General features: G+C 31.0%; 2 protein-coding genes and 1 pseudogene across 4 annotated transcripts; 1 reads left to right on the top strand and 2 right to left on the bottom strand.

The window, feature by feature from the left end:
* Positions 1–1907: 1907 nt before the first annotated feature.
* On the bottom strand, positions 1908–8176 carry PRHA (pathogenesis related homeodomain protein A). 2 transcript variants are annotated; one of them, XM_088105831.1, is made up of 11 exons: positions 7973–8176; positions 6308–6862; positions 5113–5278; positions 4774–4897; positions 4584–4696; positions 4135–4473; positions 3557–3790; positions 3319–3408; positions 3065–3115; positions 2374–2613; positions 1908–2285 (listed from the first exon to the last, which is right to left on the bottom strand). In XM_088105831.1, exons 2-11 carry the CDS (start codon positions 6838–6840, stop codon positions 2034–2036), a joined length of 2142 nt encoding a protein of 713 aa, XP_087961957.1. In that variant the 5' UTR covers positions 6841–6862; positions 7973–8176; the 3' UTR covers positions 1908–2033. The 2 variants fall into 2 exon arrangements, with proteins under 2 accessions (XP_087961957.1, XP_087961958.1); XM_088105832.1 differs by lacking the exon at positions 7973–8176 and adding an exon at positions 7336–7714.
* Positions 8177–10283: 2107 nt separating this feature from the next.
* LOC148203243 (uncharacterized) lies at positions 10284–13246 on the bottom strand (annotated as a pseudogene).
* An 837-nt stretch (positions 13247–14083) lies between these two features.
* LOC124821519 (putative clathrin assembly protein At5g57200) lies at positions 14084–18607 on the top strand. 2 transcript variants are annotated; one of them, XM_088107907.1, is made up of 15 exons: positions 14084–14173; positions 14298–14367; positions 14579–14676; positions 15037–15175; positions 15297–15424; positions 15524–15616; positions 15704–15754; positions 16204–16269; positions 16351–16416; positions 16519–16599; positions 16680–16757; positions 16965–17168; positions 17253–17331; positions 17846–17958; positions 18176–18607. In XM_088107907.1, exons 1-15 carry the CDS (start codon positions 14084–14086, stop codon positions 18605–18607), a joined length of 1788 nt encoding a protein of 595 aa, XP_087964033.1. The 2 variants fall into 2 exon arrangements, with proteins under 2 accessions (XP_087964033.1, XP_087964031.1); XM_088107905.1 differs by having other exon boundaries at positions 15297–15430.
* The last annotated feature ends 1318 nt before the right edge of the window (positions 18608–19925 follow it).

Here is a 19925-nt window from a genome sequence, read left to right as displayed (position 1 = left end):
AAGATAAAATATGTTTCTAAAGTCTCTAAATTTAGACATGAAATTGAAATTATTATTCTAAACTTTATATATTTCAGTATTTAAACTTCAATTAATATATTACTTTTAGTTTAATTGTATTAATTTTTATATATATTATAATATTTTAAAACGACGTTTGAGTTGTTTATACCTATTTTTTAACATATTATATCTTAAATGTCGGTATGAAATACTATTTAGAAAATTTAAAAGAATTATTATTATTAGGTTAAAATGACTGTATTTTTTAAAGTTTGATATTCAAATTGTACGAAAGTTTATGAAATATACTAATTTTAATTTTGTATTTAAAATTAAAAACTAAAAATATATTTAATTCTGATTTTATCTACAATTATGCAAATGTAATTGTCTGAATTATTTTTCTATTGTTTATTATAATATGAATATTATGTTGTAAATTCTATGTTATTAAAAGTGTAAAGATAAATGTTATGGATAAAAGTTATCATTAACTTTCCTTCTTAGGGTTATATTTACTTACTATTGTTTATGTTCACGATAAAAGCATTTGTACTAACTCTTGAAAATTAAGAAATATTAAAATAATGATTGTGAGACGTATTTTTCTAATAATTGAAACATAACAATAAATTCATTTTGGTGTAAATGTGTAAATTAATTCAAATTTTGATGAAAAATAATTAAAATCAATAATTAACTTAAATTTTAAAGTCCACATATACATAAATAAATTAAAAAAAAACATAAGATGATTTTTTTTATAAAGATAAGTTTTTGTGTCACTTTATTGTTAAATAAATCTTGATTTTTTTTATTTCTTCAGATTTAAGTTTTGTTATATATACTCATTAGTAATATAGTAATAAGGGTGTTACATTTGTTGTTAATATAACTAAAAACATTTATGCAACTAATAACACATTTAACGAATGAAAATTTATTTTTAATTTTTTTAGTTAAAATATATTTTTAATCCCTAGAATTTAGGTTATTTTTCTTTTAGCCCCCAATTTTTTTTTAAAAAAATATTACTTTAAAAAAAATTAAACGACTTTTTTGATCGCTCAAATCGAAAAATAAATTGACATCTTTAATTTACATATATGTCGGTCTCTTTATATTGCAAGAATAAGTTAATGTTACTTCCTAACAATTGAGAAATAATAAGATTTATCACAATTTTCAATTTTAAAAAGTTAAAATTATTGAATAATGTTTTTGGGAGAACATATCAGTTCTGGAAAGAGGTTGAATGATGTTCTCAAATGATTTTGCAAATAATTTTGAAAGACCAATATAAGTAGGCAGCCCCTTATAAGTTAATTTAGGTTTTGATTAAAAAAAACTCATGAGGTTACTTTTGACATTTCACGTATTTGATGAGTGCAGGTTGAAATTTGAAGGGATGCAGGAAGTAATTGTCAATTTAAAATTATTTCCCAAATTACATATATAGTCAATCCGAAATAAATAACTATATATGTAATCAATGCAATTATGGTGCAGATCTATTCACTTCAGCTACTGTGAAATAAATTGCGATAAAAGCTCATTATTATCTACGCTTTAAAAAATTATCTAACAATGACTATTTCATACTTTAATCAAAACTTCCCAAATTTTCTCACCAAAATAAAATCATCCTATTTTTAAATGTTTATGAAGTCCAAGTTGAAATTATTCTATTCATTAATACTCAATTTAAATGTTAGGTTTGAACTTTTAGTAAACTTATGGTATTCTATTAATTAATATATTAAATACTATTTATTTTAATATTTATTAGGTCATAGTTTCCAATTAAATAATAAAGTTAGTTAGATATTCCTTTTTGACTTAGTTAGATTCTCTGTTCATTTAAGTGTTTTATTCAAAGTTTATGAGACTTAATACCTATTCATTAATATTTTTAATAACTAAATGGACATTTCCTAATATTATTAACTTGTAAGAGATTGTTACATGTTGATTTACAACAAACTTACATCATATCATGATGTGAAAAAATACAGTAAAAAATATAATTATTACTCAACCTTTTCCCTTAATTGGGCTGTGGGAACATATATAATAGAGGGTTCATTTGTTGATCCCTTAGCTCTGCAATTTTGAACTTCATTTAGTTTTTGCTTCATGCTATCTACTTTACTCTTCACTTTGCTCAGTCTTTCAAATTCCAACTCTGCTATCTGAGAGTCTCCATATATAAAATTTACCCTTTTTTTCCTTTCTTTCAAAAGCTTCTTCAAATTAACATCATCACTCATCTCCATGGATTCCTGAACATAAAACATCAAAGAACAACAAATTATTAATGGAATTTCCAATAACATAGACCCTTTCTCAAGTGATCTGCAAGAAATGTACCTTGTTGCTGTTTTCTCTTGACAGAGGTGGAGATGGTTTTTGCTTCCTTCTCTTCAAAAGACTGTTGCATAATTTATTTTTCTCTTGGCCCGTGATGCTTTGACCATCCTTCTGGGAATGAATCAGAGTAATTTTGGGGACTTGTGATTTCAGAAACTCATCTTTCTCCATGTTAGAAGATGTAGAATGTTTTGATATCTGAGATGTGAAACTCTGAAGCTGTTCTCCTTCTGATTGATACTGAACAAAACTCACTTATGTTAGACTTCTTTGCAAATTCCAAGAACAAAACAATTTCTTGATTTCTGATATATAAAAAGGCTATGTTATTAACAAATTAATATGCACAAAAATCCTGAAACCTTTTTAACATCAATGATAAAATTATGCAAGGTTTGGTACCAAATCAATATCTATTGGCAAATGGATCCTTATCATATAACCTCCTCCCATTCAGTATCTTATTCGTAACTGCCTATGATCTGACCTGATTATTATAAATCTTACTCACCAACTGATCACAAATTTATCAACACTAAAAGATGTGTCTACATGGGATGATGATCATTCGAAGGAGACATACTACAGAATTTCTTAAAAACTATGAATCAGAGCAAGAAAAAATAAAAGAGAAACAATGTCAGTCATAAACTGAAAAAGGACAGAGCAGAAGTTTAATGGAAAAGCTTACCCTTCTGGTTTTAAGTGCCAAGTAACGTGCATTTTTGAACCATTTGCTAACCTGCATTTCTAAAAACATTAGTATCAGAGTTTGAACAGATCAAGACAAGAATAAAGACTAAAAGCAATGCCAGTAACTTGCAGATAGAAATAGTATATAATATTTTCAGTTTAATACTTAATGTTTAGCAAAGTTATTGCTGCTATAAGATGAATTCAGATTAGAATAGAAACAAGATGCAACTAGAGAATCCAAGGCATAACCTTTTCAGGATCTAGTCCCAACTCTTTTGAAAGACCCTCCTTCACGGATCTTGGAGGAAGCTCATTCTCTGCAAAAACTTGCCGAAGTTTCTGGAACATTTTATTACAAAACAATTAACAGACACAATTTGAGCATATATATCTATTTCTGTGTTGTCAACTGGAATTTCAAAGGAGAGGAGGGAGGGGGTTAATGGCAATAAAGAGAGATTGCTACAGGAATTGCCACAAGAAATACCTCAACTGCATCAAGTGGAATTCTGAAACAAGATCTTCTTATTTGTAGGCCGGAAGAGCCCTCTCTTATTCTATCACTACTCTCATTATTGGGATGTTTATTTTCACTTTCATGCAGAGTCATTAGAGTATTAACAGCATCAGACTCCTTTTCTCTTCGCTTTCTTTTGCCAGGACCCCAGTCTTCATCTTCACTCAGTTGTTCACAAGGTGGAGCATCCTTCCCAAACATTTCCTGAAAAGATGTCAAATCAAATGAAACTTATGACCAGAGAAGAAAACAGGGAACTCTATCTTTTAGTAGTATTTCCATGCACAAACAATACAAAATTTCCATCTGCACAACAAAGGGCAAAAAGTACATCCACCTGGAATTACTTTTAAACCAGTATTGTAAAAAAATAAAATTTCCAACCCAAAACATAAGAAAGGTAAACACTTTGTGGTTTGTACCAGTTATTAAATGGCAGGCGATGACATAACAAAAGCCTTAAATTTTGAATTATCAACTTGAGGCTGAGGTTGTGAACTTTACTTTGAGAAAAAATGCTTATGTTGAGTGAGAACTTAGATACTCACATCATACAGTTTCTTGTAGTCAACAGCTTTGCGCTGCCTACGGCCACATGCTATTTCCCCAGATTCATCAGAATCAATGAAGCTATTGACAGAATAATATTGTCGACTAAGGTCGTCATCAGCAGGAGGACATTCTTCATTCAAAGACCACAAACTCAAAGAACTGGTTGAATCATTGGATGCATTTTCATCAGCACCTTCTGTATTTATGCTGTGGCTGTCTTCTTTCCTCTCTGGATTGTAATCATCATCTTCAGGATCATCTGATGGCCATTCTTCTTCTGGACTTAGTAGTGCAATATCACCATCAGGCACAGCAGCCTCTTCCTTAAATACATCCTTAATTAATGGAAGAAAAATATTATTACTTGGACCAGTAAGAATAGATATATCAAAAGCAAAGATGAAATCAGAAAAATGGTGGATAGTAGATTATTAAGGTAAAAAACCTGCCAACTACTGTCCAAGGAAAATTGAGTCCCAAGATGGGCATTTGTTGACTCTATAATTTCTATCTTACATTCACAAAACTTGCAAAACCAGCCTTGATCTCCAGGAGGAACTGCAATGTATAATTAAGCAAATTATTTTCTAAATAAAGATTACAGAACAAGTTTACTAGTGTAAACAGGAACTCACTATTTTCAGTATCCAAAGGAGGATTGAGACATCTTTGGTGAAAGGCCCGATTGCATGTGCCATCACAGAGTATAATATCATTATCTGGGAAAGCTTCATGTAGTTTGCAATTCGCACAGAATATCTAGATGAAGAAAACAGAAAAAACATATAATCAGCTCTTGAAATGGTGAACCATATCTTCTCTGTATGAATTCATTCAACATAAGAACAATAAAAGTCAATAATTCCCCCTTAGAAAATTAAAACATGATGCAAAGCGTTATAAAGGGTCTTGAACAGGAAAGAATGCAAAAAAATAACATAGGATAAGTATATGTAGTTTTGATACTTGCTCACATGTTCATGATAAACAGATCCATCTGGAGCAATGACAGAATCTTCAATGCTACCCACAGAACTAAGAGAATCCAGCTGGCGTATAACATCACGAATACTAAGTTTACATTTTAAAATCTGCTTTTTCGCTCTTAGTAGCTCCTTTTCTGGCCTAATCTTCTCCCGACTGTGACAGGAACAATAATTAGTCACTAAACTATTTCTCAAGGGAAAGTGTTGAATTCTAAAAAGTGATTGTTGCTTTTCAATAAAGATCACACTGCATTGCTCCAAAAGCTTAAGTTAATTAGTTCAAGGCTCATGAGTGAGCTTGAAGTGTTTCTACAATGCACAAGTCCTCCATTTGGCTGAAATTCACATTTACTTAAAATAATGGGTGTCACGGTTCAAACTCGTGACTTATTGGCAATAGAAGCTCTGATACCATGCCATAAATAAGCTTTTCCAAAAGTTATTGCTTGTAGAATTATACATGATATTCTATCTAACTTAAGCTAACCATGATAAGATAAAAGTCTACTTCTTGTAATCATATTAAAATGTACTGTCATTTCAAAAACTTCAAATAATTTTTTTTCAAAAAAGTATATATTTATAGGTCTCTCTTTGTTTTCTGTTCCGTTGGTAATTTTTCATTGTTTTGAGACACAGAAATAGGTTGAAAACACAACGAAGGTTAGTAGCTCCAGGACAAATTAAATTGTCTAAAAAGCATTCTAAAATATCCTTGAGAAGACATGACACATAGTAAACACAAGGCAGAAACAGGTCCTACTAAGGATCCCAAGGTAATGTTGCTTATGAATTGTTTGTCTTTCCTATTTGATTTTTGACGAAGTCTGTTCCCCTCAAATTGTCAGCTTACATGAAAAATAATTAGGGTAAACAAATTTTTAGTTGTTCTCGACAATGGCTGGAGTCTAGAAATTCGTATCTTTTTTTATTGATGGAGAAACTATGTATTATACACAACACTGCCATGATTATCCTACAAGTGTAAAAAGGGTACATATCTACATTTTCTTAATGTGATATAGTGAATACATTTTTCCTAAAAAAAAAAACCCTTAACAAATTCTTCTGAAACTGTAGAAGGGAGGCCTAAATCTCATTCAATCATTTAAAAAGTAATATTTGCATTTCATTTACCAAACATTTAGAAAAGGATATATGCTATAGAAAAATTGCTCCATACCTTTGACCTTTCCAACCTTCTCCAGAGTAAGCATCAATAAGGTTTTGCTCCAGCTTCATTTTTATTAAGAGGTATCTTGTTCTCCTTCGAAGGCGTGAAGCATCGTCATGATCCATGCTGTCTCTTTGTCTGCTCTTCTTTTTGGTCCTTTTACGTTTTTTAATTTTTGCCTCTTCATCAACACCATTCCCCTCTTTTCTAGAACTATGAGGATTCTTTCTTCCTTGTAGCTTTGTTGAAGACACCATACGTGAAGAGTTCCCATCAGTTTTATGGAGAGTTTTTCTAATAATCACTTTTTTATTTGAAGAGTCCTCAAGTGATGCCTTGATAGAAGAATCAGCAACTCTTTTCTTTGATGTGTTTGTACCAACTCTGAGTTTATGAGATCTTGACTTCTCTTTGTGTTCCTTCCTTCTGTTTTTTGTGCTACTTGCTTTTAATTTTGATGAAAATAGCTTGGACTTAATCTGTTCCTTTGAGTAACTGGATTTTCCAGATCCTTTCTTATTTAAATTCTCCGCATCCCGCATATTAATTGATTATGTATCAAGCCTGATGCACAGATGTAAAATTGATAAATAGTGACTACAAAAGTACAAGTAACCAAGAACTCAACATATTTCTGTACCAACATGTATTTTATATAAATAAGAACACAGAGAGATGATTATTTGCACTTTCAAATGAAAATCAGTGGTATTACTTGTCCATTGTTAAGATACAACATACAAAGTAATTTTATACTACAGATAAAATAACAATGCTTAATAGGAAATACCATGAGCAGTGCAGTTGATTAAATCATTAACAATTTGATACACAACTACAACCCTACCTTATGAATCCATATTAGCAAATCATAAGATGATGAAAGATATTATTGTAACCACATTCACACAGAACTAAGAGAATATACTGTCCTATCCCAAAACTGACAAACCAATATAGAGTTTACTCGCAGTAAATCAATCCAAATACATATACAGAGTGAAAAAGACTATTTCAAAAGGGGTTAAGAAATTAACCAAGGGTAATGATGATGATGACGTCCCACTTCAAAATACCCCAAGAAATCAAGCCACAAACATCAACAACACGGTAATTGATAACCTACACATAGTTCATAAAAACCCCGATGCAGCACTGCCAAACACACACAGCTCAAGAAGAGCCAGAAACCATTTCAAGCACTGCATGGTCAACAACACATGAAAAAGAGACAGAAGAAGAACACTAATTCAAGAATCACTCCACAAATTCAATGACGAAACAAACTTCTTAGGCATGAAGACTGGAGGAACCTGATCACTTCAAAGCTAAAAGAAGCGTAAAATTCACTAATCATAATTTTCCCCAATCTCTCTCACAACCACAGTTCAATAAAAGAAAAACAATAACTTTATGGTTAGAGAAGCCAAGTGATTAGTATGGTCAATTGGTGTACAAAGTAACACCAAGGCATAGACTTAGCTGAGCCCCACAAAGTTCCAAGCCAAAACAAAAGGAACCCACGTGAGCTTAAGGTCAATAAGAGAAAACCAACCTGCAATGGGAGACAAAATAAGGGTAAAGATCTGAACTTTGAATTGCTCTGAAGCTGTATCACAAGAGAAAAAAAAAGGAATTTAAGCTTAGAACTTCGAATAAAGAAGTGAAACTAACCTTTTATTGAGTGAATGGTTTGAATATGAAACTGGGCCTTTGATTCCCAATGTACAGAACAGTCACCGGAGATGGTGTGGCTGTTCCGGAAGCATCACCGGCAACGGCAAGCTTCTTTTCTTTCTCTTCACTTTTAAACTCTAACCTTTGTTTTAGTGTGTATATTACACCTTACAATGACTATTCCAGTAACAAAGAAGTGTTCTTTTTTTTTTCCTGTTTTCTTTTTTGTTTGTCCCTCTAAAGCTTTATATTTATTTATTTATGTATCTATTAAATATTATATTAACTGATACATATTTTTATTTTACTTTCATATTAGCATTCCATAGTTAATTGTTATGTACGGTAAATCTATGAAAATTTACAATAACTCTTTTAAACATTACATTAAAGATTTTTTATATTGATTGAAATTTAAAAACCTTTATATTTATATTTATTTATATTATATATAAAAACTGTGTCTTTTACCCAAGTCAAGCAAAAAAAACAAAGTTGTTCTTTGGAGAACTCAAATCCCTAATGTGTTAAATTTTTCAGTGTGAATGAAGTATCTACAAATATCTCTGTCAAATGTAATCTTCTTTCAAGTTATGACATAAAACTACTCTAAGATTATGTGGTTTTGGAAGTCAAAGAAAATGGTTGTTTGGTTAGTGGGGTTGAGAGGACACAAACTTGTATTTGAGAAAGAGAAAAAAATGAATTAAATTTAGTTTTAGTTTTTGAATAAATTTGTTTTAATTTTTTTCAAAGTTTAAAATGATTTTTTAAAAATTTTTATAGTTAATTTTTTATTTCTATGATCAAATTCTAATATTTTGTTTCTAACCAAGTGGTTTATTGTTTAACTTTTGGTAATATCATGACATAAATTATGTTTAGCACAAGTATTATTACAACTTTTACCTAAGAGAGTGATAATTTAAGAAACCGTGTAAAGTGTTTAAAGAAAATATATAAAATTAAAAGCAAGTCATAGAATGACATTTTTAGTTCTGTTTTTTTTTTTCACTTGATAGAGATGAAAACTAAATTTAAGAGGTAAAAAATACATTATTCTAAATTTAAAGGAATAAAATATTTTTTTTAAATAAGCCATTGCTAAAATGCAAGACTAAATTTGTGTTATGATGAGTTTAGTCTTTGCATTATGTAATGAGTTTGACGATATCTATCACAATGTTTTAGAAAGTAAAGTGTGGAATAACTTATTAAGATACAGAAGAATATTGTTTCAACTGTTAAGTCATGTAAGATATTTAAAGTAAAACATCAACATTTAACAGTTATTTTAAAACTGGACTAGGAACCTGATCATATCAATGGTTTAAATTTTAATTTTCCACATAGTGAAATTTAATAATAATAATAATAATAATAATAATAATAATAATAATAATAATAATAATAAATAAATAAATAAATAATGTAAAAAATACTATTAAAATACATATATAGCATCATTCATTTATAAGACTCAAAAGTTAAATAAAATTTAATTGCATAGGTTACATTTAAAAGAAATTATCAGAAAAACCTTAGTGAAATCTATCTATATATAAATTGTAATAATATAATAATTTTCAGTAAAAAAAATACTTAAAAAATAATAATAATAAATTAGTATGACATATAATTATGAAAAATAGCATATACAAATATAAATTAATACAAATGACTAAGTTATATGTTTCGTTAAAAAAATTCATATCAATTTATAAATCGTATTATAAATGTTCTTTTCTTGTTTTTCTTAAAATTATTTCAGAATAAATTTTAGAAATTAATTTATATTCTTAAAGTATTTTTTTGTTAAACTAACACTTAAAACTTTTTTTTAAGAAATTCAATTTATAATATTTTTTTATCTAAAATCATTTTTTAATAAGTGTTATTTAATAAAAAGACAAATAACTCATTTATGTGAATTATGACAAAAGTTCAAAAAATGAGGGCTGTATTTCAGGGTCATGTTGGTCAATTAATTCAAAGGCCAGCACCGCAAAATTACTTTGGAAGTTCTGGTTTGTTGGGTTTTTCATAGTAAACTTCAGTAATAACTTCAAACATGTCATCTTGTTTCCATATTCTGCTTCTTGCTTTCAACTAAGGAAATGGTGAAGATGAATATTCTTTGTTTTCACCATCAGCTTCACAAATATTTTAAAATAAGAATTAAAAAGAAAACGAGATATCATTAAAGAATTGTAAATGGAAACACAAACCGAAAATGAAAAAATATCCCCTTAATGTGGATTAGAACCAAAAAATAACTACGAAATTTGGTACTTAAGCGAGAGTGAGAGAGCTCCTTTAACATCTCATTTAATAATATATCACTACTCAAAATAATTACATAATCAAAATCTAAAAGCAAATCATTCACTAATATAAAACTATTGCAGTTATCCAAAATATAACTGTAATATTTAAATACTTACAAAGATTCTACACAACTAATGAAATATTATAATGGTCGAAAGTACAATATTGTTTTTCCAAAAGAAAACTTATATGTGGTGACTAGGTCATCCTAACACTACATCGTTGCATCACCGAGTCCTGCACTGGATTAACTATCACTTCCTCCTCTACTCACATCGGTGATCATTGTAAACAAAGAAAACACACAAATAAAAAGAAACAAACACAAAAGCAAAAGTGAGATAATATGCAAAGAGATCATTCATAAGGCCGACATAAGGTTATTAGTATACATAAAATATTTTGCCAAGATAAAACTCCTAAACTAAGACCTATTGCTCCTCTCATCATGTATCCCATCTTTTTTACTTGAGATTGGATAATTGTTAGAGCGTCAAGATAACCCCAATAATGAATCCAGATATCAATACATACACTAATGAAATGCCACCATAAAATCTTTTCACGAGATCCCTTGAATTATGCCAAACACATACAATGTTCATATTCATCAACCAACTCATTATGCAATATAAAAATCATATCATATTCCCCAACCAACCTTCTAACCAGATTCATGATCATATTGTAACTCAAAACATGTCATCAAACCAACAATGCAACCACACATGATTTCACACCTTAGTTCATCACACAAAATGGTCTCAATGCAAGGCATAAACTCTTACAAAATCACATGATATATCTAGGAAATAATGGATCTAATGCAGCTCGACCAAGATTGGATATAGCTTGTCTAAGGTCAAACACAACTCGGCCAAGGTTTGAAACATCTCCCACAGCTTAGCCAAAATCTAAAAACATCTCGGCCAAGGTCAAACAAGATCGAATACAGTTCGGCCAAATTCAGTTACTGCTCGATCAAGAAGCGAAAACATCTCGGCCAAGGTCGAACATAGTTTGGCCAAGTTCGGTTATAACTAGACTAAGGTCGGATACAATTCAAGGTCGGTTACAACTTGGTGAAGATTTGAAACCATCTCGGCCAAGGTTGGACACAGTTCAGTCAAGGTTGGATACAACTTGGCTAAGTCTGAAAACATGTAGGCCAAAGTCAGATAAAGTTCAACCAAGATCTGAAAATAGGTCGGCCACGGTCCGACACAATTCAGCTAAGGTTTGGGAACATTTCGGCCAAGATCTAAAAACAGGTCAACTGATGTTAGAAACCGTTTGGCTAAGGTGTGGAAACATTTTGGCCAATATTTAGCAGAGTTCGACTAAGGTCAAGAAACATCTCGACCAAGATTGGACATAGTTCAACTAAGGTCGGGTAACGTCTCGACCAAGATTTGACACTGATTCCAAGTTTGCTAAAATATGATATTATGATCAAGATTATCAAATTCGAGAGTTTACATAAACTCGTGAGAGTTGAGTAAACTCGACTCGTAAACTCGACTATCAATGAAAAAAAAACATATAATTAGCTTCCTTTACCTTGAGTAAATTGGGTGTTGACACAATTTATTATCTATTATCTTATTTTATCTCATGTATTTTGCCTGGGTCTTACAATACTCCCTCTTCCACCCTAACAATTTCAGTTGTAATCTTATACACTCCTAGCTAACAGCTGTAACTAACACTTTCAGTTGTAATCCTATACACTCCTAGCTAACTCTGTAACTTACACTAATAAGAGGCCCTAATAATTTGTGGGTTGTGGCCATCTATTATTATACCCAAAAAACTAGTCAACCATATCCAGCTTAACAAAAACAAGAATAAATTACGTAGATATCAAAAACCAGATATAAAACAAAACAGCACTCACAATAAAGAACAAACACAAGTAATGTTTATTTGTTTCCCATTTTCAATTTCAATGTCATCAATACTTCCATCTTATCTTATTTTAGTAATGTTATTCCAGGTATACTATTCCATCACAAAACTCTGAAATTGCAGAAAAAAAGTGACATTTTTTCTCGCCTTCCCATATACATCCTCCTTCTTTGGATACAATCATGTTACAGACACTTCAACATGAGATGTAGCATCTCTACCAACACGAACTGTTGATTAGTTTTCAAGTTCCCTATTCCACCAAAAAAACTCTGAAATAAAAGTAAAAAATATGAAAGACATTGTTTTTCCATCTGTTTCGCGTTTTCATCTTCAGTGCTGTAAGTTTTCAAATCACAAAAACATCGAAATAAAAAAAAAAAACATTTTTTTCGTGTTACCCCACAGGTATCCTCATTTAAACACAATCCTGTTCAAGATTCTCAACTCTCCCAACTGCATTCGGAGAAGAAGGATTAGCCCCATTCGCTACATAACAAATCGCTAAATATAATTTACAATAAAAAACAAACAAAGCCAAAAAAAAACGTTCAAAATCAACAAAACCAAAACACAGCATGTAACTAATTTCTGGAAAAACGGCGTCGCATTGGAAAGGTACCTGAAGGAATCAGTGGTTCTGCTGGGCGTGCTGCCTAGCGTGCTCGAGGTGGCGGCACTCATGGGGGAGAGCGACGATGTAGGAGAAGATCATGCCGCCAAAGCAGACATGGAAAATGGGATCGGGAGAATCGGTCTCGATATACTTGGCGTGGTAGTTGCCCATGCCTCGCTGAATCGCTCTCTTTATGTAATTCAAAGACCAGCATCGGCTTCACATGCTCCGGAACCTCGCTCACCTTCTTCCCCTTATCTCATTGTAGAATCTTCTCAGCGCCATTGCTTCTACGCTCCCTCCGCAACAAACCCTAGATTATGATTTTGATTTTACCATTGCAACTATGGCGAATGGAATGTGGTGTTTGTTTCTGCGTGGATGGGTTTTCGGAATTCTCAACCCAACGTCTCAGAGGTCCGCGAGACCCGACCCGACCCGATGGTGTAGCTATGGGTTTCACTCTGTTCAACTTGGGCCGCTACAACCATGCTCGAATGTTGCTATTTAGAAATAGTAATTTATTTATGGTTTAAGTGGTTGGTTATTTTTAATTAAGTTTCTTTTAAAATTTTATTGAATGAATATGATTATTACTTGAATATTGATTGTTTTCATATTTGTAGATAAAAATAAAAGATAATATAATTAATTTTCAAGTTTTTTATATTTTAATCGAATATTTATTAAAAAAAATATGTTATTAAGTGTTTACAATCTTTATATTTTTTTAATTAAAGTCTATTATTAATAATGTGATCATTTCAAGTATAATATTACAGATTTCAACCATAAAACATTGAAACCTTTTATTATAGTAATTGACTTAGAGAATGAAACAATGTTATTTTTTTTATAGAGAAGATAATTATGAATTTTCAAAACATTTAGAATTCATATTAATTCTTATTATTTCAAGCAACATGGTAATATTCTTATTAAGTTGAACACCACACAAATCAAAGTGAACCTTCCAAGGGAGACTTTTATAACTTTAAAGAAAACGAAACAAAACTCGACTTTTTCTATTCTTGAAAATTCAACCAACAGATTCTGCAGAAATTTTCGTCAGAAGTAACCCAACTGTCTCGTCAAGATTCATAAAATAGTTAATCCTAAGACATTTCAAAAGTACCATAACACCCTTCTCAGACATAATCAAAACAAAGAAGAAAACAAGAACATCGTTCATTCTTCTGTTTGTTTTTTCTCTTTCCTTCATCAAAGCCATAAAACCGAACCATTTTTAATGAATAATGGGAACGTTTCAGAGCTTCAGAAAAGCCTATGGAGCTCTCAAGGATTCTACCAAGGTTGGCCTTGCCAAAGTCAATAGCGAATACAAGGTGATATATGATTTATTCATTATGTTATACGTAAAAACGCATGCATGCATGCATGCAAACGTATTTTCTCATTCTTTTGAAATTTCAATACATAGATTGATTCTGTTCCATTTTGTTTATAAAGGAGTTGGATATTGCAATTGTAAAAGCTACCAATCACGTGGAATACCCTCCCAAGGAGCGTCATGTTCGAAGTATATATATGTTAATTAAAATACAATTTACAGTTTCTGTTGAATAATCTTCCTCAAAATATAATGATACTTTTACATTTTGATGATATCATATGACATCTCACAAAACTTGCTCATTTCCAAAGCTTCTATTCATCAGTTTATGTTTGTTTGTTTTCCTATTCGTTTCTCATTATTCTCTGGTATATAATATTCCTTAAATTGTTTGCAGAAATATTTTATGCAACATCAGCACACCAGCCTCGAGCAGATGTATCATACTGCATTCATAAACTTTCTAAGAGACTTTCCAAAACACGAAGCTGGATAGTAAATCCTTTTTTCATACTCATATACATCTTCTTCTAAAATCATTGTGAACTAGATCATCTTAAGAACATAATTTTCAGATATGACATGGTAATAGTATAGGAATAGGAATAGCGTAGTTCATGATATTGTTATTTTTTTATTTCTTCATGTATACTAGGAAAAAAGTAATGGAAAAAAGGAAGAATAAAAGAATGAAAATATATAAAGTAAATCATGGTTATAATCAATGACTTATGATGTGTTCATCGATTATCATAGAGCTAAATTAAAAGTTAACTCATACATTTAGAGAAAAGAACTGCACACAATTTTACTGAGAAAATGAAATTTTTATGATTGTAATTGAATGAATGACAGGTTGCTATAAAGGCATTAATAGTCATTCATAGGACTTTGAGAGAGGGTGATCCTACCTTTAGAGAAGAGATCCTTAACTACTCACGCAGGGGACATATTCTCCAAATATCCAATTTCAAAGATGATTCAAGTCCTCAAGGTAAATTAATCACTTATGCAGATAAACTTGTTATAATTAACTATTTTGAATATCTTGGCCTTTTTCTTTCTTATTCAACATTTTTCCATTACATGACCAATTATTCAACTTATCCTTGTAGCATGGGATTGTTCTGCATGGGTTCGAACCTATGCACTATTTTTGGAAGAAAGACTTGAATGCTTTAGGGTGCTCAAATATGATATAGAATCAGAACGTTTGACAAAAGCATCACCAACTGCAACTAAAGTGTGTGTTTTTCCTTGTCTTATTCACACTCAAGTTTATTTTTCAAGCATCATATTTCTGTGTTCATCAGAATGCTATTGAGTTTTTCCACTTTAACAGGCACACAGTAGAACTAGATCACTGAATAGTGAGGAGCTGTTGGGGCAGTTACCTGCACTGCAACAACTCCTATATCGTCTTATTGCTTGTCAGGTATATATGGCCTAATGGGAAATTTCATAATTGATGACTTAAATTTCTTGTATTCCTTACCATTGAATTTTCTTCAATATGTTACAGCCTGAAGGATGCTCTTATAGCAACTACCTAGTGCAGTATGCATTGGCTCTGGTATGCATTTTATTGTTTTATATTTGCATTCTCAACATAATAGCAATTTGAGTTTCATCTCAGAAAATGATTAACGTGATTAGTTATGGATAACTTTAGTTGTAGTCATATTCATTCATACCTGAACTACTATCTGTCAATTGCATAGGTTTTTTATGTTATTAACTTAGACTGATCTTTAATGTCAATCTTGATTACAACAATTATCAAAGTGCAACTGTAACTGAGGAATTTGCTTCTAAATTTTGTCTAAATTCCTATCTGCATGATTCTGGTTGTTAGATAATGTTACTCTTGACTTGAATTCAATTAATAAATGACTTCCATTCATAAAAGATCACTGTGATTTGATGAATTACACAATGAAATTACTACTTTTAAAGAAATGTATCTCGTACAACTTGTGTCTCATTTTTCATTTCTGATATTTTGAGCTATGTGTCATTTAGGTTTTGAAAGAAAGTTTCAAAATATATTGTGCACTCAATGATGGAATCATCAATCTCGTGGATATGGTAGTATCTATATCATGGTTTAATTTACCACTTGATCATTTTATTTGATATTCAAATCACACTAACTAGTGAAAATCATAGTTCTTTGATATGACAAGGCATGACGCAGTGAAGGCTCTAAACATTTATAAAAGAGCTGGTCAACAGGTTTACAATAATATTTTTTTTAACACATTCTAATTGATGTCTAATATACATAAAATTTTATGTTTTATAAGGTGTTGATGTTCTTTTATGAACATTATGCAGGCTGAGAATCTTGCTGACTTCTATGAATATTGCAAGGGCTTGGAACTTGCCAGGAATTTCCAGTTTCCAACACTGAGACAGGTTCTTTTTGTTTGTTAGAGTAAGTCATATGATATTATGAAAGGAAGAATGTAACAAATTTTTTAACTATATAAAAACAGCCACCTCCCTCTTTCCTTGCAACTATGGAAGAATACATTAGAGAAGCACCTCAAACAGGATATGTTAACAGGAGATTGGTAAGAGAAGACGATCAGGTTTCACAATTTATTCTTAGAATTATAGTTAACAAAATTTGTATCAGTGTCATTATTTGTTGTTTCTGCAAGTCTCACATAACACTACCTTATTCAGCTTTCATCATTTTTCATAAAAATAAAAAACTTGGTCTCATGCTTTATAAAAGTACTCAATCTTGCAATGTAATAAATGTCATTCAATATCAGGAATATGAAGAAAATGATGAATCATCTAAAGAAGATTCAGAATCCGATGAAACTGAAGAGCCTGAAGAAAATGAAGAACACTATGAGGAATTCAACGAGGAAGATTCGGTAGCAGGGGATGAAGCACAATCTAAGGAGGAGGTGGAGGTGGAGGTTGAGCCTCCTCCTTTGATATCAACCGATGATGGTGCAAATGATTTGTTGGTATGTGTTGATTATAAAATAATATTTTCTATGGATGCTTGTGATGTTCACTTAATGGAATGAATACACACTTCACCTTTGCAGGGACTTAATGAAATAAATCTAAAAGCTATGGAACTGGAGGAAAACAATGCTATGGCTCTTGCAATTGTACCACCTGGTGGTAAGGACTAAAGTAATTGATTGACAAATATCAAGTATTTCATATAAGCCTTTGCTGATATTGCACTTTGCTTCATTGATCCATACCTTAAAGTTTCAGAGCTTTACATTTTAACAATCATCCAATGCTTGTTGGGATTCTCTAATATAAGCAAGGACAAGTTTTATATTTACAGTTAGAAAATTTCAAGTGAGTCTAAGTCCTATATCAGATAAAAACAATATCAGATAAAAACAAGAATGTAGAACATCGTATAAGGTTAAAGATTCATTAACATATTGTTTTAAAGTTTTGAGTAGAGAGTCTCTTGTATGATTGGACTCAGATTTCATTTATGTTGTATCTTTTTACTGAACCTTCTCCGTAAATCTAACTATTCTTGAATCCAAAGAAGGGTTATTTTTTTCAATTTTTTCACATAGACAGATGTATTAGAAAGATTAATATGCAGGTAAGTAATTAAACTATTTGTTGTTTGACATTATTGAATTCTAAAAGTTTAAAGTTTGTGTAGGAAGTAACCCAAACAATCTTACTTTGAGTACCATTGATGGAACTACTGGTTGGGAACTTTCATTAGTTACAGCACAAAGTAAACATACTGGTCAAGCCACAGATCGCAAAATGGTTTGTTTCTCTACCATAGTAATATCAATTACTTATTCACCTTTACCTCTTCATTTGATTTCTCATACTAAAACTACTGATATGTGTTATGACTGCCCAATTTTAAGATACAACAGAAGAACAATAAAAGAAAACTCAATCGAGAATTCAAATTCGTTAATCATGATGCAGAAAAATATTAACACAATTCTTTTTGCCTCCTTTATTATTAAGCCAGGCCGGTGGTTTTGATACACTGTTATTGGACAGTCTGTATGAAGATGAAAATGCCAGAAGACAACTTCAACTCCAAAATGCAGGTTATGGACATGGAGGAACCGCCATGGATGTACAGAACCCTTTTGATCATTATAACCAACAAGATCCTTTTGTAATGTCCAACAACATAGCACCTCCAACCAATGTGCAATTGGCACTAATGGCTCAACAGCAACAACAGCAGCAGATGATGTTCCAACATCCACAAATGTTGTACCAACAACCACAACAACACAACATGATGATGATTCCTCACCAGCAGCAACCACAAAACCAATACTCTCAACAGATGCACAATCCAGATTCTCATAATCCATTTGGAGATCCTTTGCCATTACCAAACTATAATCAGAATTACATGCCCCAACAAGGAAATTACAATTTAATGTAGATTTTGCCTTTATTGTGATTTGATCTTCTCTTTTTTTCCTCACTGGCAAAAATAATTTATTCTTTTTGTGATAGAAGTATACATTTTTTTTCATGCGTTTTAACATTCTTTGACTAGTTAATGACATGCTTTTTTTTTCATCTGTATAGTTATCAGTGATTCATCTATACAGTTTCTCAAGGATTCGTATATCTTAAACCTGATTATAACACATGATTTTGATGATAATACATAATATCATAGTTTAGTGTGTGGAACAAAACTACTTAATATATAACAAATTACACAAGTTTATAAGGTTGAATGATCACATAGACTTTATTCATAGGTAGACTAGATGATCAAAGAGCCAGACAAAGTTATGTTAAATGCAAGTATGTGAAGGTCAAACAAAATCTACATAATGTGTGATGCAAAAGTGAAGGCCAAACAAGGTCTACAGAAAGCACTAGATGAAAGTGCATGAAGACAACACGAAATGTGAAGAAGTGTCGAACCAAAATACATGAAGAATAAACACAAGTGAAATGATGTGTTAGATGAAAGCACACAAAGACTAGGCACAAGTCAAAACAGGACATAAATATAAAAACATGACACATGTTCAAAACAGATGAAATTAATATGTGAAAATCATAAAACACTTCGTTAGTGCTAAAATGTCCACCTTTTAAAGAAAGTTGTATCATACTTTCCAAAGAAGATTATGACAAAACACATCAATCCTATGAGTTTGTATGCTACATATCGTGTTTTTCATAAAAAAAAAGGAAAATGAGGTATTCACAATCCATGTTCGTTGATTACACTAGTTAAAACTAGGCTTAATACCCTATTTTGTCTCCAGTTTCGCTCGACAATGTCAAATTAGTCCATCCTTTAAAACGTGCGTCAATTACGTTCCTACTTAATAAAATTTATATCTATGAAATTCCTTCCCTTAAATCCGTACAAACGGTGTTAATTATTTCTCTCTCTCTCTTCTATTTAATGCCGTTTGTATGGATTTAACGGAAGGGATTTCATTGATATAAATTTTATTAAGTAGGAACATAATTGACGCATGTTTTAAAGGATTGACTAATTTGATATTGTCGAGCGAAACTGACTGGGGACAAAATAGGATATTAAGCCTTAAAACTATCATGAAAAAGTAAAAAAAAAAACACGTAAGTCAGAACAATCCTTTTTAGGACCTTTATAAATAGAAATTATGTCCTATGAAAGAAGAAAAAATAATAATATATATATGATACATGAAAAATATTTTCAAAACTTCTCAATATTTATTATAAAAAGATTATTTGTTGAACAACTT

The sequence above is a fragment of the Vigna umbellata genome, chromosome 2 (assembly GCF_029865625.1).
Source record: "Vigna umbellata cultivar VRB3 chromosome 2, Vumbellata_1.0, whole genome shotgun sequence".
Lineage (NCBI taxonomy): Eukaryota > Viridiplantae > Streptophyta > Magnoliopsida > Fabales > Fabaceae > Vigna > Vigna umbellata.
This window is presented reverse-complemented; position numbering and strand designations above follow the sequence as displayed.